The sequence below is a fragment of the Martes martes genome, assembly GCF_963455335.1.
Source record: "Martes martes genome assembly, chromosome: 18".
Taxonomy (NCBI): domain Eukaryota; kingdom Metazoa; phylum Chordata; class Mammalia; order Carnivora; family Mustelidae; genus Martes; species Martes martes.
The window spans coordinates 39,424,860-39,445,130 of NC_137906.1; the positions used below are offsets into that span (position 1 = coordinate 39,424,860).

Sequence of the window (20,271 nt, forward strand, 5' to 3'; positions counted from 1 at the left end):
GCTCTTCCCAGGTCTGTGCTCCTGAAGGTGGACTCCACAGGAGGTACCCCCTTGTAGGTCCGGGGAGTGACTCTGGGGTGCCTGTTTGTGGGGTGTGGGCAGAGCTGGGGGTGGGGCAGCTGCAGGCAGGCCCGGTTCATTACCCAGAGGAATTAGATTTCTCATTTGGAACTTAACCCTTCAGGTCATGAAGAAGGTATATATGTGAAGGTGGGAGGATAGAACATATTTTTCTTACCGAGTTTTTAGCATGATTTATGACATTTAAATATCCCGATGTTTGTTGTGTGGGCCTCAGTTTTGTACCCTTGCCCCAGACTCTGCACATGTTAGGCTCAGTCCGGAGTGTTTTCCCTTAGTCACCCAAAACATAAGAACGATGGTCAGAACGATAGCCATTTTTTCGTTTGTATTTTTTATAATACTTCTTGCTTGCCAGGCACAGTGCTAGGCTCTGCAGATGCAAAGATGAATAAAATATCGTCGCTCCGGGGTGCCTGGGTGGCTCAGTGGGTTAAAGCCTCTGCCTTCGGCTCAGGTCATGATCCCAGCGTCCTGGGATCGAGCCCCGCATTATCGGGCTCTCTGCTCAGCGGGGTGCCTGCTTCCTCCCTTCTCTCTCTGCCTGCCTCTCTGCCTACTTGTGATCTGTCTGTCAAATAAATAAATAAAATCTTAAAAAAATATATATCGTCGCTCCCACGTGCGGAGAGCCAAGAATCTCACCATACCCACAGAAGCCACTTAGTGAGCACTTATTAAGCTTGACTGCGAAGTGCTTTGTGGATACCATCGCAAGTAATCCCCAAGCAACTCATGGAAAGCTCTCATTCTCACCCCTATTTTACAGAAGGGAAACCAAGGCTCAGAAAGACAAAGTGACCAGAAAAACAAACCCAGTAAGAGGCAGAACTGGGACAAATGCCGAGGCAAGTGTGGGTTCAAAGCTCAGACTCATGACCTTGAGATTCTAGGGCCTTATGGGGTCACTTGTCTTCTCTGAGCCTCAGCCTTCTTCATCTGTAAAATGGGCACAGTAAATCTATGAAGTGACCACCAATGTGCCTGACCTAGCAGATGCCCCAGAAGTGGTCATGATGAAGAATGGGAGGAAAGGGCCTCTCTGTTTAGGGATGCCCCCATCCCCACCCCCTGTGATCCCAGCATGTGCTGGGAGACCTAGACTTGCTCCCTAAACTCTAAGAAAGACCCTATGTTGGGGATGGTCAGCTGCCTGGATCAGGGGATCCTAGTGCCTGCTGCTTCCTCATCATCCCCCCAGCCTGGCCATCTTCCTCTTGCACCTGCGTGACGGTCTAGCTGTAGGAAGAGGAGTGTCAGGCCACCCTATGTGCAGACCCCTCCGAAAACTCTTGACAGGTTTTACCTGGAAAGGTGATGATCTGCCCGTCCTGCAGATGAGGAGAGTGAGCCTGAGCCAGGACTCAGACCCCAACCCATCTGTCTGTAGGATACTGCAGCCTCGACAAGGGTGCCCAGACTGTGCCCGGGTCAGAGGGGTGAGACCTCTGTGCATGTGTAGGTGTGTGTGGGCGTGCTCACACCTGTGTATGGGGCAGGCAGGGGCGCATGAGGGAGTGGGGGGCTGGTCAGTGTTTGTGGACTGTGCTGCCCCAGGGCTCCCAGGGTCTGTCGCTGGAGGCTGGAGGGTTAACAGACTTGGTGGGGGATCAGGTGGGTGCTGGGCAAGACTGTGACCCCATGGGTGCTGGGGATGGGGGATTGAGCCCCTATATGTGGTAGGTGTGTGGGGCTGCACCCCAGTTGGTGCTGGGGGACGGCAGTGGGGTTAGGGTTCAGGTTGAGGCTGGGGGCAGGGAGCTGTTGCCCTGCATTGTTTACGGAGAGAGCCGCGGCTGCACGGGAAGCAGCAGCAGTTGGGGGTGGGGGTGCGGGTTCCCTGACACCGAATTCATTATTGGGAGATTCCTCTTCACAATCCCTCGACACCTCCCACGGGAACCACGGGCCAGAAATGTCTGACAGCCTCTGGCAGGCCGGCTCCCGTGCCGCCGCGGGTGCCCGGGTCTCTCGGCGCGCGGGTCCCCGCCCGCCCACTGCCTCCGAGTCCCTCCCCCCGTGGGTCCCGCAGCCTCTGGAGGCCTCTCTCAGGCTCAGCCTCGCGCCGCCGCCGTGCCGGGGCTCCGTGTCCAGCCCCCACCCCGGCGGCTGCCGTCCCCGGCCCCTGGCGGTCGCCCCGGGCCGCCGGCTGTGCGCAGAGGCCCGCCCGGCCCGCGCGGCCCGCACGTGGGGAGGGGGCGTCTCGGGAGCACGGGGCCCGGTGTAGGGGCGGAGCCAAGGAGCCGGGCGCGCGGCCGGCGCGGGCGGACGGAGGTCAGCGGCCGCAGGAGGGGGACCCAGGCGTCCGGGAGGCGGCGCCAGGTGCCGCGCCCCCGCCCTGGGCCGCCCCCCGCCCGTGACGCGCTCCCCGCCCCTCGGCGCCGGGAGCCCGAGTCCGAGTCCGAGCCCGAGCCCGAGCCCGAGCCCGAGCCCGAGCCCGAGCCCGAGGACGGCGCGGGGCGCGGGCGGCGGCGGAGGCGGCGGGGGAGGCAGGAGGATGCGGCCGGGGCCGCGGGGCCGCCGCCGCCGCCTCTGAGCCGCGCCGAGCGCACGGAGCGCAGCCGCGTCGCTGCGGCCCGGCCGCGCCATGGGGAAGGAGCAAGAGCTGGTGCAGGCGGTGAAGGCGGAGGACGTGGGGACCGCGCAGAGGCTGCTGCAGAGGCCGCGGCCCGGGAAGGCCAGTGAGTGCGGGGGGCGCGGGCGGGCGGGGGCCCCGCGGGCGCCGACCCCCCCCACCCCTCCGGGCGCGGGGCGGCGAGGGGGATGCTGTCGGGTCCCTGGGGGCGGGGCGGGGCCAGCAGCGTCCAGATCCTCGGTCCGCACCCCCGCCCCCGGCGCCGGAGGAGGGGCGGCTCCGAGCGACGGGGCCCCCCAGCCAGCCCCCCCAGAACGGCACCTGGCCGCGGGCGTCCCCCTCCCTTCCCGGGCTACGGGCTGACAGCTGGAGGGCTCTGTTGGACTGTCAAAGGGCGAGGCGGATGCCGCCCCCCCTTCCCCACCGTGGAGAGAGGGAGGGGGCCCTGGCGGCAGAGGGCGACCACAGGGCTGCCGGTTCCTGTCAGACCCCCTCCACGCCCCATGTTTAATAACACGCTTTGCAGGGAACGGGGGGCAGGACCATGCTGGGGGTGTGGCTGCCCAGGCATGGCCGGCTGGGGGCCATTTACTCATGGGGGAGCAGAGGCCCAAGGTCGCCCAGCCCAGGGCAGGCTGGGCTCCAGGCAGGTGTAGACCCTGCCACAGACCCTGGTTCTCTCTGGCTTCCCTGACGGGAAAGGGGCTGGGGGGGGGAGGGGGCTCCCACTAGCCATCCTGAGCTTGCGCTGTGAGGGCCCCTGGGAAGGGTTGGGAGCTTGGAGTCCTGATCCCAGCACTCATCCCAGCTCAGCCCAGAGCCTCCCCCGGGGCCCCTGGAGATGGATGGATGGGTGTGTGGACCAGCTGCGTGTGCGGCTGCGCACGTACGGCCGTGTCAGTGTGTCGAGGGCACCTGTGCGGGTGCAGACAGGGCTCCGCAGGATGGCATGTGGGGTCGGGGTGCCCCGCGCCCCACCCCACCCCCAGAGACTCTAGGTAACCCAGGGAGGCCCCTCCCCTTTCTCCAGGAAGCGTGCTGAGAACTGAGCTGGCCTTGGGGCTGGTGGCCCCGGGCTGGTCCTTGAGGGGCAGGAGGACTCCTCCCGCTGCAGCCCCGTCTGCTCCGTGCGGTTCCCGAACCTTGCGGGGTCCCAGATACAGGCTGGCTCTGCCTTCCACGCTGGGGCCCAGGGCTGGTCTGCCCGCTAGGGCTGGCTTCAGGGCCTCAGGGCCCAGAAAGGGAGGGCTTTCAGGCAGAGGCACCCGTAGCTGAGCCTTGAAGGGAGGTGGAGGGCTGAGAGGTGGAAGGCTTGGTAACGGTTTCCACCTAGTGGCCATGGGACCTGGGGCGCCGCTGACTCCAGTTCTCCAGGCCTCAGTCTCCTCACCTGTAGGATGGGGACGCCTGGGGTCCCTGCCTCATAGCATTGCTGGGAGAACACGGGAAAGCCCACACGAAGCCCAGGCCTGTCTTAAGTCCTCAGGAAGTGCTGACTTGGACTGTTTCCCGAGGCAGCCCAGGATGGGTTTCCAGGGAAGTGGGGCATCCGGTTCGGTCGTCCTCGGGTGGTGTGGGGACTTGTCCCTTTGCCGGGTGTCCACCTGAAACTTGGCATTTGTCCCTGCCTCTGCTTTCTGGGAGAGACACCTGCCCTGGCCCCCGTATCTGGGCCCTCTGACTCACAGGGGCGGGCATGATAAGTCAGACAGAGAAATCCCTCCATGAATTAGCTCAGTTGTCATGGCAACACTGGCCTGCTTTGGAGTAAGATGTATTTTGATTCAGCAAAGTGCAGCTGGAGTTTGGGCCATGGGGTGGGGGGCACTCTCAGGCACCCCCCGCCCCGCGCCGGTCGGACTCCGGATGGCTTCCCATGACTCATGTTTCCATGACCTCCACCCCCTGCTGGCACCTTCCCGCCACCCCAACCCGTGAGTGTTGCTCTGGGGTCTGTCGGCCCTGCCATCTCACCTCGAAGGGACCCTCCCCTGTCATGCGTGCTCGGGCACTGGGACCCTCGGCCGCTGTCCTTGAGAGACACTGCTCTGGAGGGAGCTTCCCAGGGTGGGGCCGGCCGTCTGCCGAGCAGGGACATCTGCCCTTCCTTCTGGCCCCACGTCCCCTACCCCGAATTCACAGCAGCCTACAGACAGCGCGCCTGCGTCCTCTCACCTTGGCCCACAAATGCTTCCCTTGCAGCGTCGGGCCCAGAGCTCCGGGCCTGCCCTAGGGAGGCTGAAGGAGTGCCCTGCCGTGTGCTGCCAACAGAGGCCAGGACCACATCCCTACAGGAGACAGATGTGGCTCTGTGGGCCGGCGGACCAGGGGCTTCTGTGGTTGGAGGAGCCTCTGGGCAGGGCATCGAGGGAGGCCACAAGGGCAGCGTGGGAGAGGGGCTGAGGCCAGTTCTCCCAGGGCCTCTGCAGCCTGGAGTTTGGGGCTGACCTCAGAGGCAGGATGGTCCCAGGAAAGCGGTTAGAGGACTGAGTGACAGGAGCTGGGAGAGCCCACGATGTGGGGTGGGGCGGGGATGAAGTCTATGCCCATTTCCCACGTGGTAGCTGCAAGACCAGGTGCCCTTGTGGAAAAGAGAAAGGGGCTGCTGGGAGGGGCTTCTGCGGACTTCACCTTGGTTCCCACTTGTCGTCGCATCGATGCCCCCTTCCCCCTCCCTGCTCAGGCCCCTCCGGCCACGCCTGCTCCAGCTTCATTCAGAGCACCTGTCTCCCTGGGAACCCAGGGTCCCCCCTGCGAATTGGGGGGTGCTCCAAGATCTCAGGCTCCCCTCCACTTTCTTCTCTGAGGAGACCTGCAGCAGGGAGTGGGTGAGATGACCTCGAGAGACCCCCACCTTGTGTAGCGAGTAGTCTTCTGGATGGAGACTCCGCCTCCCTACTGGTGTCTGTGCGCGGTCCTGGGTCTTGACCTCTAGCCCCTCTAAAATGTCAGTGCCAGCAGCCGTGGCCATGCTAGGGGCGGGGGAACTAACAAGAAAGGGCAGCAAACATCAGAGCTGGGCAGAGTTATTCTGGAGAGAGACCAGCCCGAGCGCGGCCCTGGTGGGGGAGGGGGCGCTCCAGGACAGCACTGTAGGGGGTCGGGGATATCAGTTCAGGACAGTTTGCCCAACATCTTGTAGGTGCCCGGTTCTGTTTCAGCCACCAGAGATACAACAGCGAGCAAAATAGATTTTAAAAAACCCTCATCCTTTGGGAGCCTGTACTTTAGTGATGGAGATGGACAACAGCCAAGATAAATGGTAGTGATAGGAGCAGGAGAGAGAAATACAGCAGACACAGGACAGGATGGGGTTGCCGTTCTATATGGGGAGCCCAGCGGGACTCCTCGGAGCAGGTGACGTGGATGAAGTCCTGAAGGACGTGAGGGAGGGAGCCATGGGGATAACTGGGGGAAGAACAGCATCCCACACATATACACAGCATGTGCAAAGGCCCTGTGGCAGGGGCGGCTGGTGTGTGGGAGCATCATCAAGGAGGCTTATGTGGCTGGAAGACGGATGATGAGAGAGTCAAAGTGATGCAGGAGGGCTCTGTCTTGTAGGGCCATTGTCCAGGGCTGGCCCTTAGCCCCTGCGACATGGGAGCTGTTGGGGGGGTCTTTAGGAGAGGGAGGGGTGGCTCTGGGATCTGACTCATGTTCTCACAGGGTCCCCCTGACCTCAGAAGTATGGAGGACAGACCAAGGGGCAGGGCAGAAGCAAGGACGCCAGTAGGGAAGTGATGGCAGTGATCCTTCGGGAGAGGCTGGCCTGGTCAGGGCGGGGACACGGCTGTGGTGGGAAGTGGTAGGATTCTGAGTATGCCTTGAGATGATCTTGAACGAAGAACCAATAGGATTTGCTGATGGAGACACTTTAAGCTACTTTTAGGGCTGACTCCGAGGTTTTGGCCTGGACCACTGAGGGAAGGGTGGCATTGCTGCCCCCTCAGATGGACGTCGGGGCCAACAAAGTGAGCAGAGGGAAGGAGTGGGGCGTGGAGAGGCGTCTGCCCGCCCTGTGCGTGAGGAGCCCCTCTCAGAGGGGTGGGGTGGGAGTCCCACAGAGCTAATATTGGTAACTGCGGCTTACTGACCGACTCCGTGCCAGACCCTTCATGCTCTAAGGGTGGATACGCCCTTACACCTATGAGGCTGGCCCCCTTAGCCCCCTTTGAGCTCAAGGCCAAGGCCATAGGGCTAGTAAGGCCCCAGTGCGAGTTTGAACTCAGGTCCACCTGCCTTCGTGGGCTTTGTGGGCCATCGGGGCTGAGGCTGGAGCTGCTCAGGATGCTGTGGGTCACCCAGCGGGTCCTGGAGCAGCCCCTCTGTGACTCGACTCCCTTGGGTTCCTGCTCTCGGGGACCCCCACCCCCACCCCTGTCCTAGGCCTGGACAAAGGGGCTTCTGTCCTGCCGGCCCCTCCCTCACAGAGTGACTGACCCACAAATGGGTTATGTAACCATGGCCCAGACAGGCAGGGGCTTGGCCTGCGTCCGGCTGGCCCCGAGCCCACAGGGAGGGCGTCGGGGGGCTCCCCTCCTCCAGCAGTCAGCTGGGGGAGGCCAGGACCGGGGAGGCCCGGGAGGAAACTGGGGCCGCAAAGGGAGGGCTTGGGCCCTTTGGGCTTCGGGCGGACTGATCCCAGGACCCAGATGGGCCCCCAGAGATGTGGTGGCCGTTCCAGTGTGGTCACTCAGGGCCACCAGCCCACCCGTCTGCCTCCCCTTCCTGCCCCACCAGGCGGGACTCATCCACATGGGCAGGCCCAGGGCTCGGACTGGGAGGAGGGTGCACCCTGAATATACAGATCTTCCCCCAGAGATACCCCAATTTCCGGGTGTTCCAGCCTTCCCAGGCCACCCCCGGCCCCATCTGGGTCCTTCTGAGAAACAGATTGTGCCGGCTCTCTCCCGCCACCAGCAGGTGCTTCGCCAGCGTCCCCGAGGAGGGGGCGCGTGTGCACATGAGTGTGTGTGCCTGTGTGGGTGCACGGCTCTGGCTTCCATCCTCGTGTGGGGACAGTCCCAGAGCCCTTGGCTCTCTGAACTTGCCAACCCCTTCGTTTGGTGGGAAGCCGGGGTCCAAAAGCTGAGCGCAGGGGTGGAGCTGAACGAAACCGAGTGTTTCTTGACGAAAGATTGAAGACAGCTTTGGCTCTGGGGTCCGGCTGCCCACAGGGACTGGCCGGAGCCCCCCTCACTGTCTCTCTCCCACCCCTGCTAGAGCTCCTGGGCTCCACCAAGAAGATCAATGTCAACTTTCAGGACCCCGATGGGTGAGTTCTCAGACAGGGAGCACCAGGCTAGCATGGGGTGCGGGGGGGGGGGGGCTGTGGAAGGCTGGGTTGCCGGGCTCCTTGCCCATTTGTGCCCGTCCCCGCCCCAGGTTCTCTGCCCTGCACCACGCAGCCCTGAATGGCAACACAGAGCTGATCACCCTGCTGCTGGAGGCCCAGGCTGCTGTGGACATCAAGGACAACAAAGGCAAGGCCGGCCGGGGACCTCAGAGCGGGGGTGGGGGGGTCGAGGGCCGGGGCGGAGTCCCTAGAGACGGAGAGGCTCCCAAGGCAGAGGCTCCAGACCAGAGTCTCCCTGTGAGTCGAGGGGCCTTGTCCTGGGCTCAGCGCCCTGCAGGCCGGGCGTGGGTGCAGGGTCAAGGGCCAGCTCCCAACGGGCCCCACTCCACCCCTGCCTGTGCCCAGGCATGCGGCCGCTGCACTATGCGGCCTGGCAGGGTCGGAAGGAGCCCATGAAGCTGGTGCTGAAGGCGGGCTCAGCGGTGAACATCCCATCGGACGAGGGCCACATCCCTCTGCACCTGGCAGCCCAGCACGGCCACTACGACGTGGTAAGGGACACCCCCCGGGGGGCGGGGTGCCAGGGCGGCATGAGCCCCGCAGCCACCGGGGGTGCTGACCGCGAGCCGTGTCCCCGTAGTCGGAGATGCTGCTGCAGCACCAGTCCAACCCGTGCATGGTGGACAACTCGGGGAAGACGCCCCTGGACCTGGCCTGTGAGTTTGGCCGCGTTGGGGTAAGTCTCTCCAGAGTGCTGAGTGGGGCTCTGTCTGCCCCGACTGCCCCCCAGGAGGGGTGGCAATGGGGAGACAGCCCCGTGACCCCCCGCCCCGCTCCCGGGCCCCCCTTCTCCGACCCTCCCTCAAGGTGGTCCAGCTGCTCCTGAGTAGCAACATGTGTGCGGCCTTGCTGGAGCCCCGGCCGGGGGACGCCACAGACCCCAACGGCACCAGCCCCCTGCACCTGGCGGCCAAGAACGGCCACATTGACATCATCAGGTACAGCCGTGGGTGGGGCCAGTGGGTGGCGGGTGGACCCGGCTGCGGGCTTCCTGCTCCCACGGTGACGTCATTAAGGCACGGGGATGTGGTCAGGCTGCCTGGCTCCACCCGGAAAAGGGTGCCCTGGAGGGGACTGGGGAATGGACCACGGCTACAGCCCCAGGCCTGGGCTCTGTTGGGGTCCCGCCACATGCTGGGCAATCTCGTAGAGACGCTTACCATCTCTGAGACTCAGTTTTCCCATCCGTAAAGTGGGCATCCCAGCTGTGGCTGTGCCAGGGTGACCCAACAGCAGTTCCCGTCAGCGTGGGGCTCCCGGGGAGGGGGGGCCAGCACTTCCACAAGTGCTCAGTCACTGTCACACACCGTGTTGTTGGGCAGGGTGGTCCTGGGCGTGGGGGCCCAGCAGGGGGATGGGATGGAAGGTTCCTATTGTAAGGGGCTGCCTGCTCCCACCCGCCTGCCCGCCTTCCTTCCAGACTCCTCCTCCAAGCTGGCATCGACATTAACCGCCAGACCAAGGCCGGCACGGCCCTGCACGAGGCCGCACTCTGTGGGAAGACGGAAGTGGTTCGGCTCCTGCTGGATGTGAGTCAGGGGGCCAGGGGGCGGGGGCTGGTGGGAGCATGGGGTCTCCTGACGGGCCACCCCCCTGGCACATACAGAATGGGATTAACGCCCACGTGAGGAACACCTACAGCCAGACGGCCCTGGACATCGTGCACCAGTTCACCACGTCCCAGGCCAGCAAGGAGATCAAGCAGCTGCTGCGAGGTGGGCCTGGCGCCGGGGCTGGGCGCTGAAGTGGGGGGCCCTGGCCAGACCAGCTCCCAGGACTTGGGGGCTCTGCTTCCTGTGTCCCCAGAGGCCTCGGCGGCCCTGCAGGTCCGGGCAACCAAGGATTATTGCAACAATTACGACTTGACCAGTCTCAACGTGAAAGCTGGGGACATCATCACGGTAAGGCCAGCCTGGGGCTGCGGGAGCAAGGACAGGCAGGACCCCGTGCGCTCACCCCACACCCGTGCAGCAACTGGGGTGTCTGGGGTTCTGGGCGAGAGGCCCAGGTCACCCACCCACTTGAGCTGGACCCGGAGGGGTGTCTCCCTGAGCGTGCTCCCCCGCCTCATCCGGCCAGGTCCTCGAGCAGCATCCGGATGGCCGGTGGAAGGGCTGTATCCATGACAACCGCACAGGCAACGACCGGGTGGGCTACTTTCCGTCGTCCCTGGGCGAGGCCATTGTGAAACGAGCAGGCAAGTCCCACCCAGGCCTGGGCTTGGGGGCCAGAAGGAAGCAAGGCCACTGCTGGGTGGGGGGCCCCGAGTGGGGTCCTGCCAGCTGTCTTGCCGGCGTCCCCACACCAAGGCCCTCATTTCTTTACTAGGCGGTGCCCACCAGCCGCTAGGAGTAGACAGGGATCCAGGTGGGTGGCACTCTTGCTCTCAAGCTCACGCCGAGGGAGGGAGGGGAGCAGGGGGCAGTGTAGTAAATGCGCAAGCAAACGTGCCCACTAATGGCAGAAGCGGTGTGGGCGGAGACCCGCTTTTTATTTATTTTTATTAGTTTTGGGTAACATTCGGTGATTCACCCATCGCATGGAGACCTGCTTTTAAGACAGGGTGCTCAGAGAAGGTGCTGCAAAGTGGGAGAGGCTGGCCCCGGGCAGAGCACCCAGATGGCAGGAACGACATATGCAAAGGCACTGGGGCAGAAGGAAGCATGGTGTCAGGGCCCCAAAGGAGGCCAGCATAGCGTGGCCAGCCGGAGTGAAGAAGGGGGATGCAGGGCAAGGCCACAGGGCGTGGATTGCTTTCAGGCAGGGGGTCGGAGAGACGGTTTACCTCCTAGGGGGGATGTGGACATCGACAGGTGAGGTGAGGAGACAGAGGGGGGCCGGTGAGGAGTCATGGGCAGCCCACCCAGGGCCATCTAGGCTTTTGGGGACTTCTTGCCTCTCCCTGCTCTCCTGGCAAAGAGGGGGTACACCCTCTGTGCTCCCCACCCCCCACCCAGGACCACAGGGCCACTGGTGCGACGGCCTGGCCTGGGCCCTCTTGCCAGGGTGTCCTGCTCTCAAACGTCTAGGGCGGGGAGGGGACTTCTGAGGCTCTCTCAGCTCCTTGGAGACAGCAGGGGCCAGAGGAGGTTGCAGTGCTGACCTGAGGGGCCTCTGCTCTGCCCAGGCTCTGGGGCCAGGCCGGGGGCACCCCTCGCCGTGTCTGGTCCCCAGGCTTGGCTGGTTCAAGATACAGGGAGGCTGTGCTTGGCCCACAGGTCCTCGAGCCAGCGCTGAACCAAGCCCATTGCAGGCGGGCAGTTCATCAGGGCCCTCTGCACCCCCTGAGGAGATCTGGGTGCTGCGGAAGTCTTTTGCAGGTAAGTGGGGGAGCTCTGGGGGTCAGGGCGGGAGGCGTCTCTTGGGGTAGGGCCGGGCCGGTGCCTGCTGATGGGGCTCCCTCATGTCCACAGGCGGGGACCGCAGTGGCAGCTTGAGCAGCGTGGCCGGAGCCAGAGGCGGTGGGGGCCACACCCTGCATGCAGGCTCCGAAGGGGTCAAGGTAGATGGTCTGGGGGGAGGGTTGGGGTGGCCGGGGCACCGAGCAGCGCCGGCCAGCCCGCCTATCTGGGTTGTAGCTCCTGGCGACAGTGCTCTCCCAGAAGTCCGTCTCTGAATCCAGCCCCGGGGACAGCCCCGTCAAGCCTCCGGAAGGCTCCGCAGGTAAGAGCAAGGAGGCACCACCACCCGCCGGGCCAGGAGGCGGCCCCCGAGCAGCCCCCGCCCCACCACACCCTCTCCTCTCCAGGTGCGGCCCGGGCCCCGCCTGCAGCGGCCCACGCCGGGCAGGTGTTTGGGGAGCAGCCCCCCAGGAAGCTGGAGCCGGCATCGGAGGGCAAGGTACAGGGCCCGGGCTGGCCGCGGGGAGGGGCTCCCGGGCAGCCTGCTTGGTCTGGCCACTGCGTGGCTGGGGGCCCTCGACAGGCCAGGCCCGTACTTCTGTCCGTCTGTCAGTCTGTGCGTGTAGGTGTTGTCTCTTGCGTGGGTCGTGTGTGTGAGCTGATGCGTCCGGGAAGTGTGACGTGGGTGTGAGGTGAGCAAGGGCTGTGCCTGCGTGTGGGTGGTGACGGCGAGCCGGGCACGTGCGCCTGTGTGTGTGTGTGTGCGCGTGCGTGTGCACACGTGCGGGCTCCCGCGCTGGCGTGTGCCTGAGGCATGGGTGTGAGGCAAGACCAGGTGTGTGTAGGGGTGAGAAGGGCCCCGTGTGCTGGGAAGGTGCGAGCGGCTGGCTGTGTCCTCCCGCACCTCTGGACAGAGCCCACCTGCTCGGGAGTGGAGGGGCTCCTCCGAGCGGCACCGTCTGTGGCCGCGTTCCCGAGCCCCCACTCCCGCCCCCAGCCCCTCTAGTGGGGCCACCGCGGGGTGTCCGTGGTGCAGGGACAGGGAGGCGGGAAGGGGACGGGCAGGGAAGCCTGCGGCTCGGACGACAGCTGGACCCTTCTGCTCGAGATCGTGGGAGGAGGAGGGATGGCCGACGGAGCCGGCGGTGGCAGCGGCGTCTGGGAGCACAGCGAGAGGAGGAACTCTGGGGCCAAGCTGCCCCCGGGCCTGGCTGCAGGGGAGCAGCGGACAGCAGACCGAGCGGCCGAGTGGAGGAGGACCCGGCCCGGTGGCCGGGGTGCACGGCTGGCGGGCGAGCCTGCAGCGGCTGCCTTGTGTCTTCCAGAACGCCGAGGCCGTGAGCCAGTGGCTCTCCACGTTCCAGCTGCAGCTCTACGCCTCCAACTTCGTCAGCGCGGGCTACGACCTGCCCACCATCAGCCGCATGACTCCGGAGGTGAGGTGCCCAGAGGCTGGCCACGGGCCGCGACTGAGCTCAGGCCCTGGCCTCCCGCTCACGGGCCTCTCCTCTACCTAGGACCTCACGGCCATTGGGGTCACCAAGCCAGGCCACCGGAAGAAGATCACCGCAGAGATCAGCGGCCTGAGCATCCCTGATTGGCTGCCTGAGCACAAACCCGTAAGGCTCCCTGCACCCCAGTGGCTGTGCCCGGGGCGCTCAGACAGACAGACTGACTGCCTCCTGGCCACAGCTCTCACCCACCCTCTGTCCGTCACGGGCACTGGAGCCAGCCTTCCCGGGGCAGGAGCAGGGGCGGCAGCCTCCAGGCCAGGGAGCCTTGTCAGGGCAAGGGGACCCTGAAGCCAGGCGGGTGTCCCTCGGCAGTGTGTGGGCCCCTTCTGCCTTAGGCAGCCACACGGCCACACCACGTGGCAGCTGGCAGCGCTGTCCACCGCGTGCGCACCCAGATCCCGTGGAGGACCCCGTGTGGACGGGAAGGGCTGGCACGCATCCAGGCCCGTGCATGGGGGCATGTGTGTCTGCTTCGTGTACACAGACAGCACGCGTGCACCAAATGTAGTCGAGGCGCCTGTTGACGCGTGCATGCCCACCCCCACACTTAGAGCGGCACGTGCCGGCTGTGTGGACAGTGGACACCCACGCAGACCGCGGGCTGTGCCGTCCCCAGCACTCACCTGTGTGCTGCGACAGGGTCTGGGGCTGGGGAAGCCGGGCCCGAGGCCGGTTGCATCTACGCTGCCTGGGAGCCCCGCGCCGAGTTCTAGGAGAGAGCCCCCTGCCCCCCGAAGGGCCTGGGGCTGTGGGCTGGTGACAGGCGTGTTCCTGCTCTCCCGGCCTGCCTCAGCCCACTCAGTCAGCGGCTCGGGGGTGCTCCCAACGAGCACGTCCCTGTCCTGTGGGCCTCATGCTGCTCTGTGCACCTGGGGGGGACCAAGTGTGCCGTGTGCTGGTGGGTTAGTGGTTTCCAGCCGCAGGAGTGGACAGGTGGCTCTGGGTGAAGAGCATCATGGGTATTTCCGTGCGTGTGTGCTGTGGCTATGTGACCAGTGCCCAGCATGGGTGTGGAAATGGGCGTGAGCGTGACATGGAGGGTGTCGGTGCCCGTGTATGGCCAGGATGTGGGCTGCAAGTGTGTGTGTGTGTGTGTGTGTGTGTGTTTCTGGCCGGTGGCGCTGTGTGTCTGTGTCCGTGACGTTGCAAGCCGTGTCCCCTGGGTGCTATCCCCGTGGCTGCCTTGGCAGGCGAGGGAGCGTGTTTTTCCCCTCCCCCCAATGGTGTCCTGAGGATAGGGTTGTCCCTGTGTGTGTGTGTGTGTTTGCGTGTGTCTGCACAGGCATGTGAGCTGGCCTTGGGCTCCTACTGAGGTTGCGCTATCTCCAAAGCTGACACCTCTGGCCTGTCCATTTTGTCCTTCTGTCTGTCTGTGCCAGGCTGGCCCGGTGCCCCTACCCCTGAAAGCTCGGAGCAGCGAGCGGGGTGTGGCCCACCAGCTTGGGCTGCCCTTGGTGTCCTCCTGCTCCACAGGCTAACCTGGCGGTGTGGTTGTCCATGATCGGCCTGGCTCAGTACTACAAGGTGCTGGTGGACAACGGCTACGAGAACATTGACTTCATCACCGACATCACCTGGGAGGACCTGCAGGAGATCGGCATCACCAAGCTGGGTGAGGCGCAGGCCCCGGCCCCCTCCGTCTCCCAGTCCCTGCCCCTGTCCCAGGCCTGACCGGCCCCGTGCCCCACTCAGGACACCAGAAGAAGCTGATGCTGGCGGTGAGGAAACTGGCAGAGCTGCAGAAGGCAGAGTACGCCAAGTACGAGGGGGGACCCCTGCGCCGGAAGGCCCCGCAGTCGCTTGAAGTCATGGCCATTGAGTCGCCGACCCCAGCGGAGCCGGCCCCTGCCGAGTGCCAGTCTCCTAAGATGACCACCTTCCAGGACAGCGAGCTCAGTGGCGAGCTGCAGGCTGCCATGACGGGCCCGGCAGAGGGAGCTATCGCCACCACTGCCGAGAAGCCCTCCAATCACTTGCCCCCCACGCCGAGGGCCTCCATGCGGCCGGAGCCCAGCCTGGGTGGACAGGCACGGCACATGAGCAGCTCTCAGGAGCTGCTGGGTGATGGGCCTCCCGGGCCTGGCAGCCCCATGTCACGAAGCCAGGAGTACCTGCTGGACGAGGGGCCGACTCCCGGCACCCCTCCCAAGGAGAGCCGGCCCAGCCGCCACGGCCACAGCGTCAAGCGGGCCAGCGTCCCCCCGGTGCCGGGCAAGCCGCGGCAGGTCCTTCCGCCGGGGGCCAGCCACTTCACGCCCCCTCAGACGCCCACTAAAGCCCAGCCAGGGTCCCCTCAGGCCCTGGTGGGGCCTCACGGTCCCACCCCAGCCACAGCCAAGGTGAAGCCCACCCCACAGCTGCTGCCACCAACAGAGCGGCCCATGTCACCCCGTTCGCTGCCCCAGTCGCCCACACACCGTGGCTTTGCCTACGTGCTCCCCCAGCCTGTGGAGAGCGATGCCGGGCCCGCGGCTCCCGGGCCTGCCCCTGCGGCTGTGCCCCCGCCCGTGCCCACGCTGTGCCTGCCCCCGGAGGCCGACGCGGAGCCAGGGCGGCCCAAGAAGCGCGCCCACAGCCTGAATCGCTATGCAGCGTCCGACAGCGAGCCAGAGCGGGACGAGCTGCTGGTGCCGGCGGCCGCGGGGCCCTATGCCACAGTCCAGCGGCGTGTGGGCCGGAGCCACTCGGTGCGAGCGCCTGCCGGCACCGACAAGAACGTCAACCGCAGCCAGTCCTTTGCCGTGCGGCCCCGGAAGAAGGGGCCGCCCCCGCCCCCGCCCAAGCGTTCCAGCTCAGCCATGGCCAGCGCCAACCTGGCCGATGAGTCGGCCCCAGATGCCGAGACAGAGGGGGCTGGGACCGAGGAGGGCCGGCTGGGGGTGCGGGCACAGCGCCGTCGGGCTAGTGATCTGGCCGGCAGCGTGGACACGGGCAGCGCCGGCAGCGTGAAGAGCATCGCAGCCATGCTAGAGCTGTCCTCCATTGGGGGCGGGGGCCGTGCGGCCCGCAGGCCCCCGGAGGGCCACCCCACACCTCGCCCTGCCAGCCCGGAGCCAGGCCGGGTCGCCACAGTGCTGGCCTCGGTGAAGCACAAGGAAGCCATCGGGCCCGACGGTGAGGTAGTGAACCGGCGTCGCACGCTCAGCGGGCCCGTGACGGGACTTCTGGCCACTGCCCGCCGGGGGCCTGGGGAGTCAGGGGGGCCCGCAGATCACGGCCACTTTGTGGAGGACGGTGCCACCCGGCAGCGGTCTCGAGGCCCAGCCAAGGGTGAGGCGAGTGCGGAGGGCCCGCCCCTGGCCAGGGTGGAGGCCAGTGCCACGCTCAAAAGGCGCATCCGAGCCAAGCAGAGCCAGCAGGAGAACGTCAAGTTCATCCTGACTGAGTCTGACACGGTCAAGCGCCGGCCCAAGGCCAAGGAGCGGGAGGCAGGTCCCGAGCCGCCCCCGCCGCTGTCCGTGTACCAGAACGGCACAGGCACCGTGCGCCGCAGACCCGCCTCGGAGCAGGCTGGGCCCCCCGAGCTTCCCCCACCACCCCCACCTGCAGAACCCCCGCCCTCCGACCTGCTGCACCTTCCCCCCCTGCCCCCGCCGGACACCGATACCCGGAAGCCAGCGAAGCCGCCGGTCTCTCCCAAGCCCGTGTTGGCTCAGCCCGTGCCCAAGATCCAGGGCTCGCCGACGCCTGCCTCCAAGAAGGTGCCGCTGCCAGGTCCTGGCAGCCCAGGTAGGTGAAGGAGTCAGCTGGGGAAGGGCCCCTCCCCACCTCCCCACTGCATGGTCGGAGGGGTTTTCCTCTTCTTGGATTTGAGCCAAGGCCAGGTGGAATGGGGTGGGAACGTGTCCTCAGACCCTCTCATCCACTCACCCGCTGGACACCTCTGCTGGCCCAGAGCTGGGAGGAGGGTGGATGTTCACCCCTTTGCTCAGTGAAGGAGGCGCAGAACCCGCGGATAACCGCACCTGTGGAGGGAGGTCAGGTGCACCATGCTGGGTCACGGAGAACTCTGACCAGGCTGGAGAGCGACCGCAGCACAAGAGGGAGGGAGCGGGCTTCCAAGCAGAAGGATCAGAGGTGCAGAGGCCCGGTGGTATTCCAGCAACCCGAGGGCCAGTGACTGAGGCAGGCCACACCTGAAGGGGGTGCGGGGTAGGGGCGGGCCGGGAGGGGTCTGGAAGCGGTGGCGCGGGCAGCTATGCATAGGGAAGCGCGCCGCCCGGCGGCTGCGGGGAGCCAAGGGTCGAAGGGGCAGCGGCCGGCTTCCCCCGGGCGGGGGACCGGGAGGGGCGCTGCCGCAGGGCTCCTGGCGGGACGGGCCGCGCGCGCGTAGCGCCGCCTCCCTCCGTCCCACCCCGGTGCGAGTCTCCTCCTCCCCGCAGAGGTGAAGCGCGCCCACGGCACGCCGCCGCCTGTGTCTCCCAAGCCGCCGCCGCCGCCCACGGCGCCCAAGCCGGCCAAGGCCGCCGCGGGCCTGCAGTCGGGCAGTGCCAGCCCGTCCCCCGCGCCCTCGCCGGCTCGCCAGCCGCCCACCGCCCTCGCCAAGCCGGCCAGCACGCCGCCCTCGCTGAGCGCCAGCCCCGCCAAGCCCCCGTCCCCCGGCGCGCCCGCGCTGCACGTGCCCGCCAAGCCTCCGCGCGCCGCCGCCGCCGCCGCCGCCGCCGCCGCCGCCGCCGCCGGGCCCCCCGCCGCGCCCGACGGCGCCTCGCCGGGAGACAGCGCCCGCCAGAAGCTGGAGGAGACGAGCGCGTGCCTGGCGGCGGCGCTGCAAGCCGTGGAAGAGAAGATCCGGCAGGAGGACGCGCAGGGCGCACGGTGGGTGCGGGGCCGGGGCCGGGGGCGGGGGCGTCCGGCGGGCTACGGGATCTGCGCGCCACCCTCACCCGCGCGCGCTCCGAGGCCGCAGCGCCCGGGCTGGAGTCGAGGGCGGGGCGGCGGGGGCGGCGGGGCGGGCCGGCGGGGGCGGGCCGGCGCGGGCGGGGACGAGCCGTGAGGGGCGGGGCCCAGGGCAGCGGGGCGGGGCCGAGCCGTGAGGGGCGGAGTCGCGACCTGTGGAGCGGAGCAGCGGGACGCGGTCCCGCCGCGTGGGGCTGGGGGGAGTCGAGCCGTGAGGGGCGGGCCCCGGGGCAGCGGGGCGGGGACGAGCCGTGAGGGGCGGGGCCCAGGGCAGCGGGGCGGGGACGAGCCGTGAGGGGCGGGCCCAGGGGCAGCGGGGGCGGGGACGAGCCGTGAGGGGCGGGGCCCAGGGCAGCGGGGCGGGGACGAGCCGCGAGGGGCGTGGCCCGGGGCAGCGGGGCGGGGACGAGCCGTGAGGGGCGGGGCCCAGGGCAGCGGGGCGGGGACGAGCCGTGAGGGGCGGGGCCCAGGGCAGCGGGGCGGGGACGAGCCGTGAGGGGCGGGGCCCGGGGCAGCGGGGCGGGGTCGCGTCGTGCGAGGCAGGGCCCGGGACGGCCGGGGGGAGGGGGCTCCCGCTGTGTGAGGCGGGGACGGGGTCGAGTCGTCAGGGGAGCGACCCGGGGCGGCGGCGGCGGCGGGGAGAGGGCGGGGATCGAGCCGTGCGGGGCAGAGTGGAGCCGTGCCGGGGGACCAGGGGGTAGCGGGGACCGGGCAGAGGGGCCGCGGGCGGGGCCCCGGCGGGGTGTTCCGGGCCCGCGCCGCCCGCTGACGCCGCGCCTGCCCCCAGCCCCTCGTCCGCGGAGGAGAAGAGCACCGGCAGCATACTGGACGACATCGGCAGCATGTTCGACGACCTGGCCGACCAGCTGGACGCCATGCTGGAGTGACGCGGCCGCTCACGTCGGGCCCGCCCGCGCCGCCCGGGTCCCGGCCCGCACACTGACCTTTACCTCAGGGTGGGCACCTCTGGGCGCAGCGCGAGCGGGCAGGGCGGCCAGCCGACGGGGACCAGGCGGGCGGGGTTGGGCCCATGCTGCCCGTCCCCGGCACAAGCACAACGCCTGCGCCAGCGCCTGGGCCGGGCCGGGCCTGGCCTGGCCAGGGGACCCAAGGGCTCTGGGTGAACGCTGCTGCCCGGCGGGTGCCCGTTCCTGTTTGCTGCTCCCCGTGCAATAACTGCTGGGCCACCCGCCCACCCATGCCAGGCTCCTCCTGCTGGGGGTGGAGGAGGGGCGGCCCCGGCCCCCCGCCCTGAGCCCAGGCTGGGCCTGCCCCGGCAGGCAGCGGGAGGCAGGCAGCCGCTCTGGCCCCTCCCCGATCTGTGGCAGAGCACAGGCCTATGCCCAGCACAGAACTGCCCAGTGGGGACTTCTGCCAGCCGCTCCAGCGCAGCACAAGGGGCTGGGGCTGGGGTTGCGCCCTTGCACCACTGTACTCCCCAGAATATAAGCTATCGAGAGTATTAATTTATTGGGAATGAGCTGAGGCAGATTTCCCCAGAGAAACTAAAAGGTATAACTTTAACAAATATATATTTAAAGAAAGAAAAATATTATTGATTCTATAGAAAACCATTTACCAACTGTAAGGACACTGAAGTCTAGCTCAAGACAAAAGCTGTTAGAGGCCCTGGTCGTCTGTCTGTCCATCCTTCCCTCCCTCTGTCCAGGACCCCTGGCCCAGTAGCACAAAACAGGAGGCTGGGGTCCGGCAGGGTCCATGCTCCGCTAGGGCCTCCTCACCCTCCCTCCCTCTCCTAACTTCTCTGCGTCTGAAGAACTTGAAGGATGTGCCTTGCTCGCTGCTGGGCTGTGTCCTCCACACCGAGGAGCTGGTGGGGAGGGCTCCCTGCCCTCCTGGGGTGCTGGTGGGAGGTGCGCCTGGGCTTTGGGGGAGCTGTGTGTGCAACATGGGCACGCCAGGCAGGTGAGAGCGGTGGGCACAGGGCGTGCATGCCAGAGTGCGTGTGGCGCGTGTGACGGTGTGCCTGACCCTCCCTCCCCAGGGCCCCCCCATCCAAAGTCCCCCTGACGCTTCTGCTCATGGTCCCAGGCTACGTCGTGTGGTTGCTCTTGCCCTCTCTTCTCTCTCTCCCCTCTTTCCAAAAAAGTGCTGACTGGCCTCCTCTCTTGTGTTTGCTGATCCACGTGTGTTGGGCACCACTTTGACATTTCTTAAAAAAAAAACAAAAAACAAAAAACAAAAAAACAACGCCGAAAACCAGCGGTTGTGACGCGGGCGGGCAGAGGGGATCAACCAAGGTGGCATTTGGGCGTGTGGGGCCCCTTCCAACTGTCATGCCCTGGTACTTCCCCAGGTGGGTGCGCCCGGCCTCTCTTCAGTGGGCGGCCCAGGCTGGGGCTCCAGCAAGCGGGGAGGGGGGTTCCTAGCAGGGAGCTGCTGTCAGCTGTCAATAAACAGCAGAAAACAGAGCTGCCTGGCTCACTTCTTGGGGACGTGTGTTGGGGAGAACGGGGGTCTAGCTCGTTCCTGGCAGCGAGGAGT

General features: G+C 66.6%; 1 protein-coding gene across 2 annotated transcripts; it reads left to right on the forward strand.

Moving 5' to 3' along the window:
* Window positions 1-2,668: 2,668 nt before the first annotated feature.
* CASKIN1 (CASK interacting protein 1) lies at window positions 2,669-20,184 on the forward strand (the record flags this gene model as incomplete). Of its 2 annotated transcripts, XM_080830594.1 has the most annotated exons (20): window positions 2,669-2,762; window positions 7,883-7,934; window positions 8,045-8,142; window positions 8,361-8,506; window positions 8,596-8,691; window positions 8,823-8,953; window positions 9,436-9,544; window positions 9,622-9,730; window positions 9,822-9,916; window positions 10,095-10,212; window positions 11,234-11,335; window positions 11,429-11,517; window positions 11,594-11,678; window positions 11,764-11,855; window positions 12,682-12,792; window positions 12,874-12,975; window positions 14,344-14,482; window positions 14,563-16,599; window positions 17,253-17,685; window positions 18,554-20,184. In XM_080830594.1, 20 exons carry the CDS (start codon window positions 2,669-2,671, stop codon window positions 18,651-18,653), a joined length of 4,338 nt encoding a protein of 1,445 aa, XP_080686720.1. In that variant the 3' UTR covers window positions 18,654-20,184. The 2 variants fall into 2 exon arrangements, with proteins under 2 accessions (XP_080686720.1, XP_080686721.1); XM_080830595.1 differs by lacking the exons at window positions 12,682-12,792; window positions 12,874-12,975.
* Window positions 20,185-20,271: the final 87 nt, after the last annotated feature.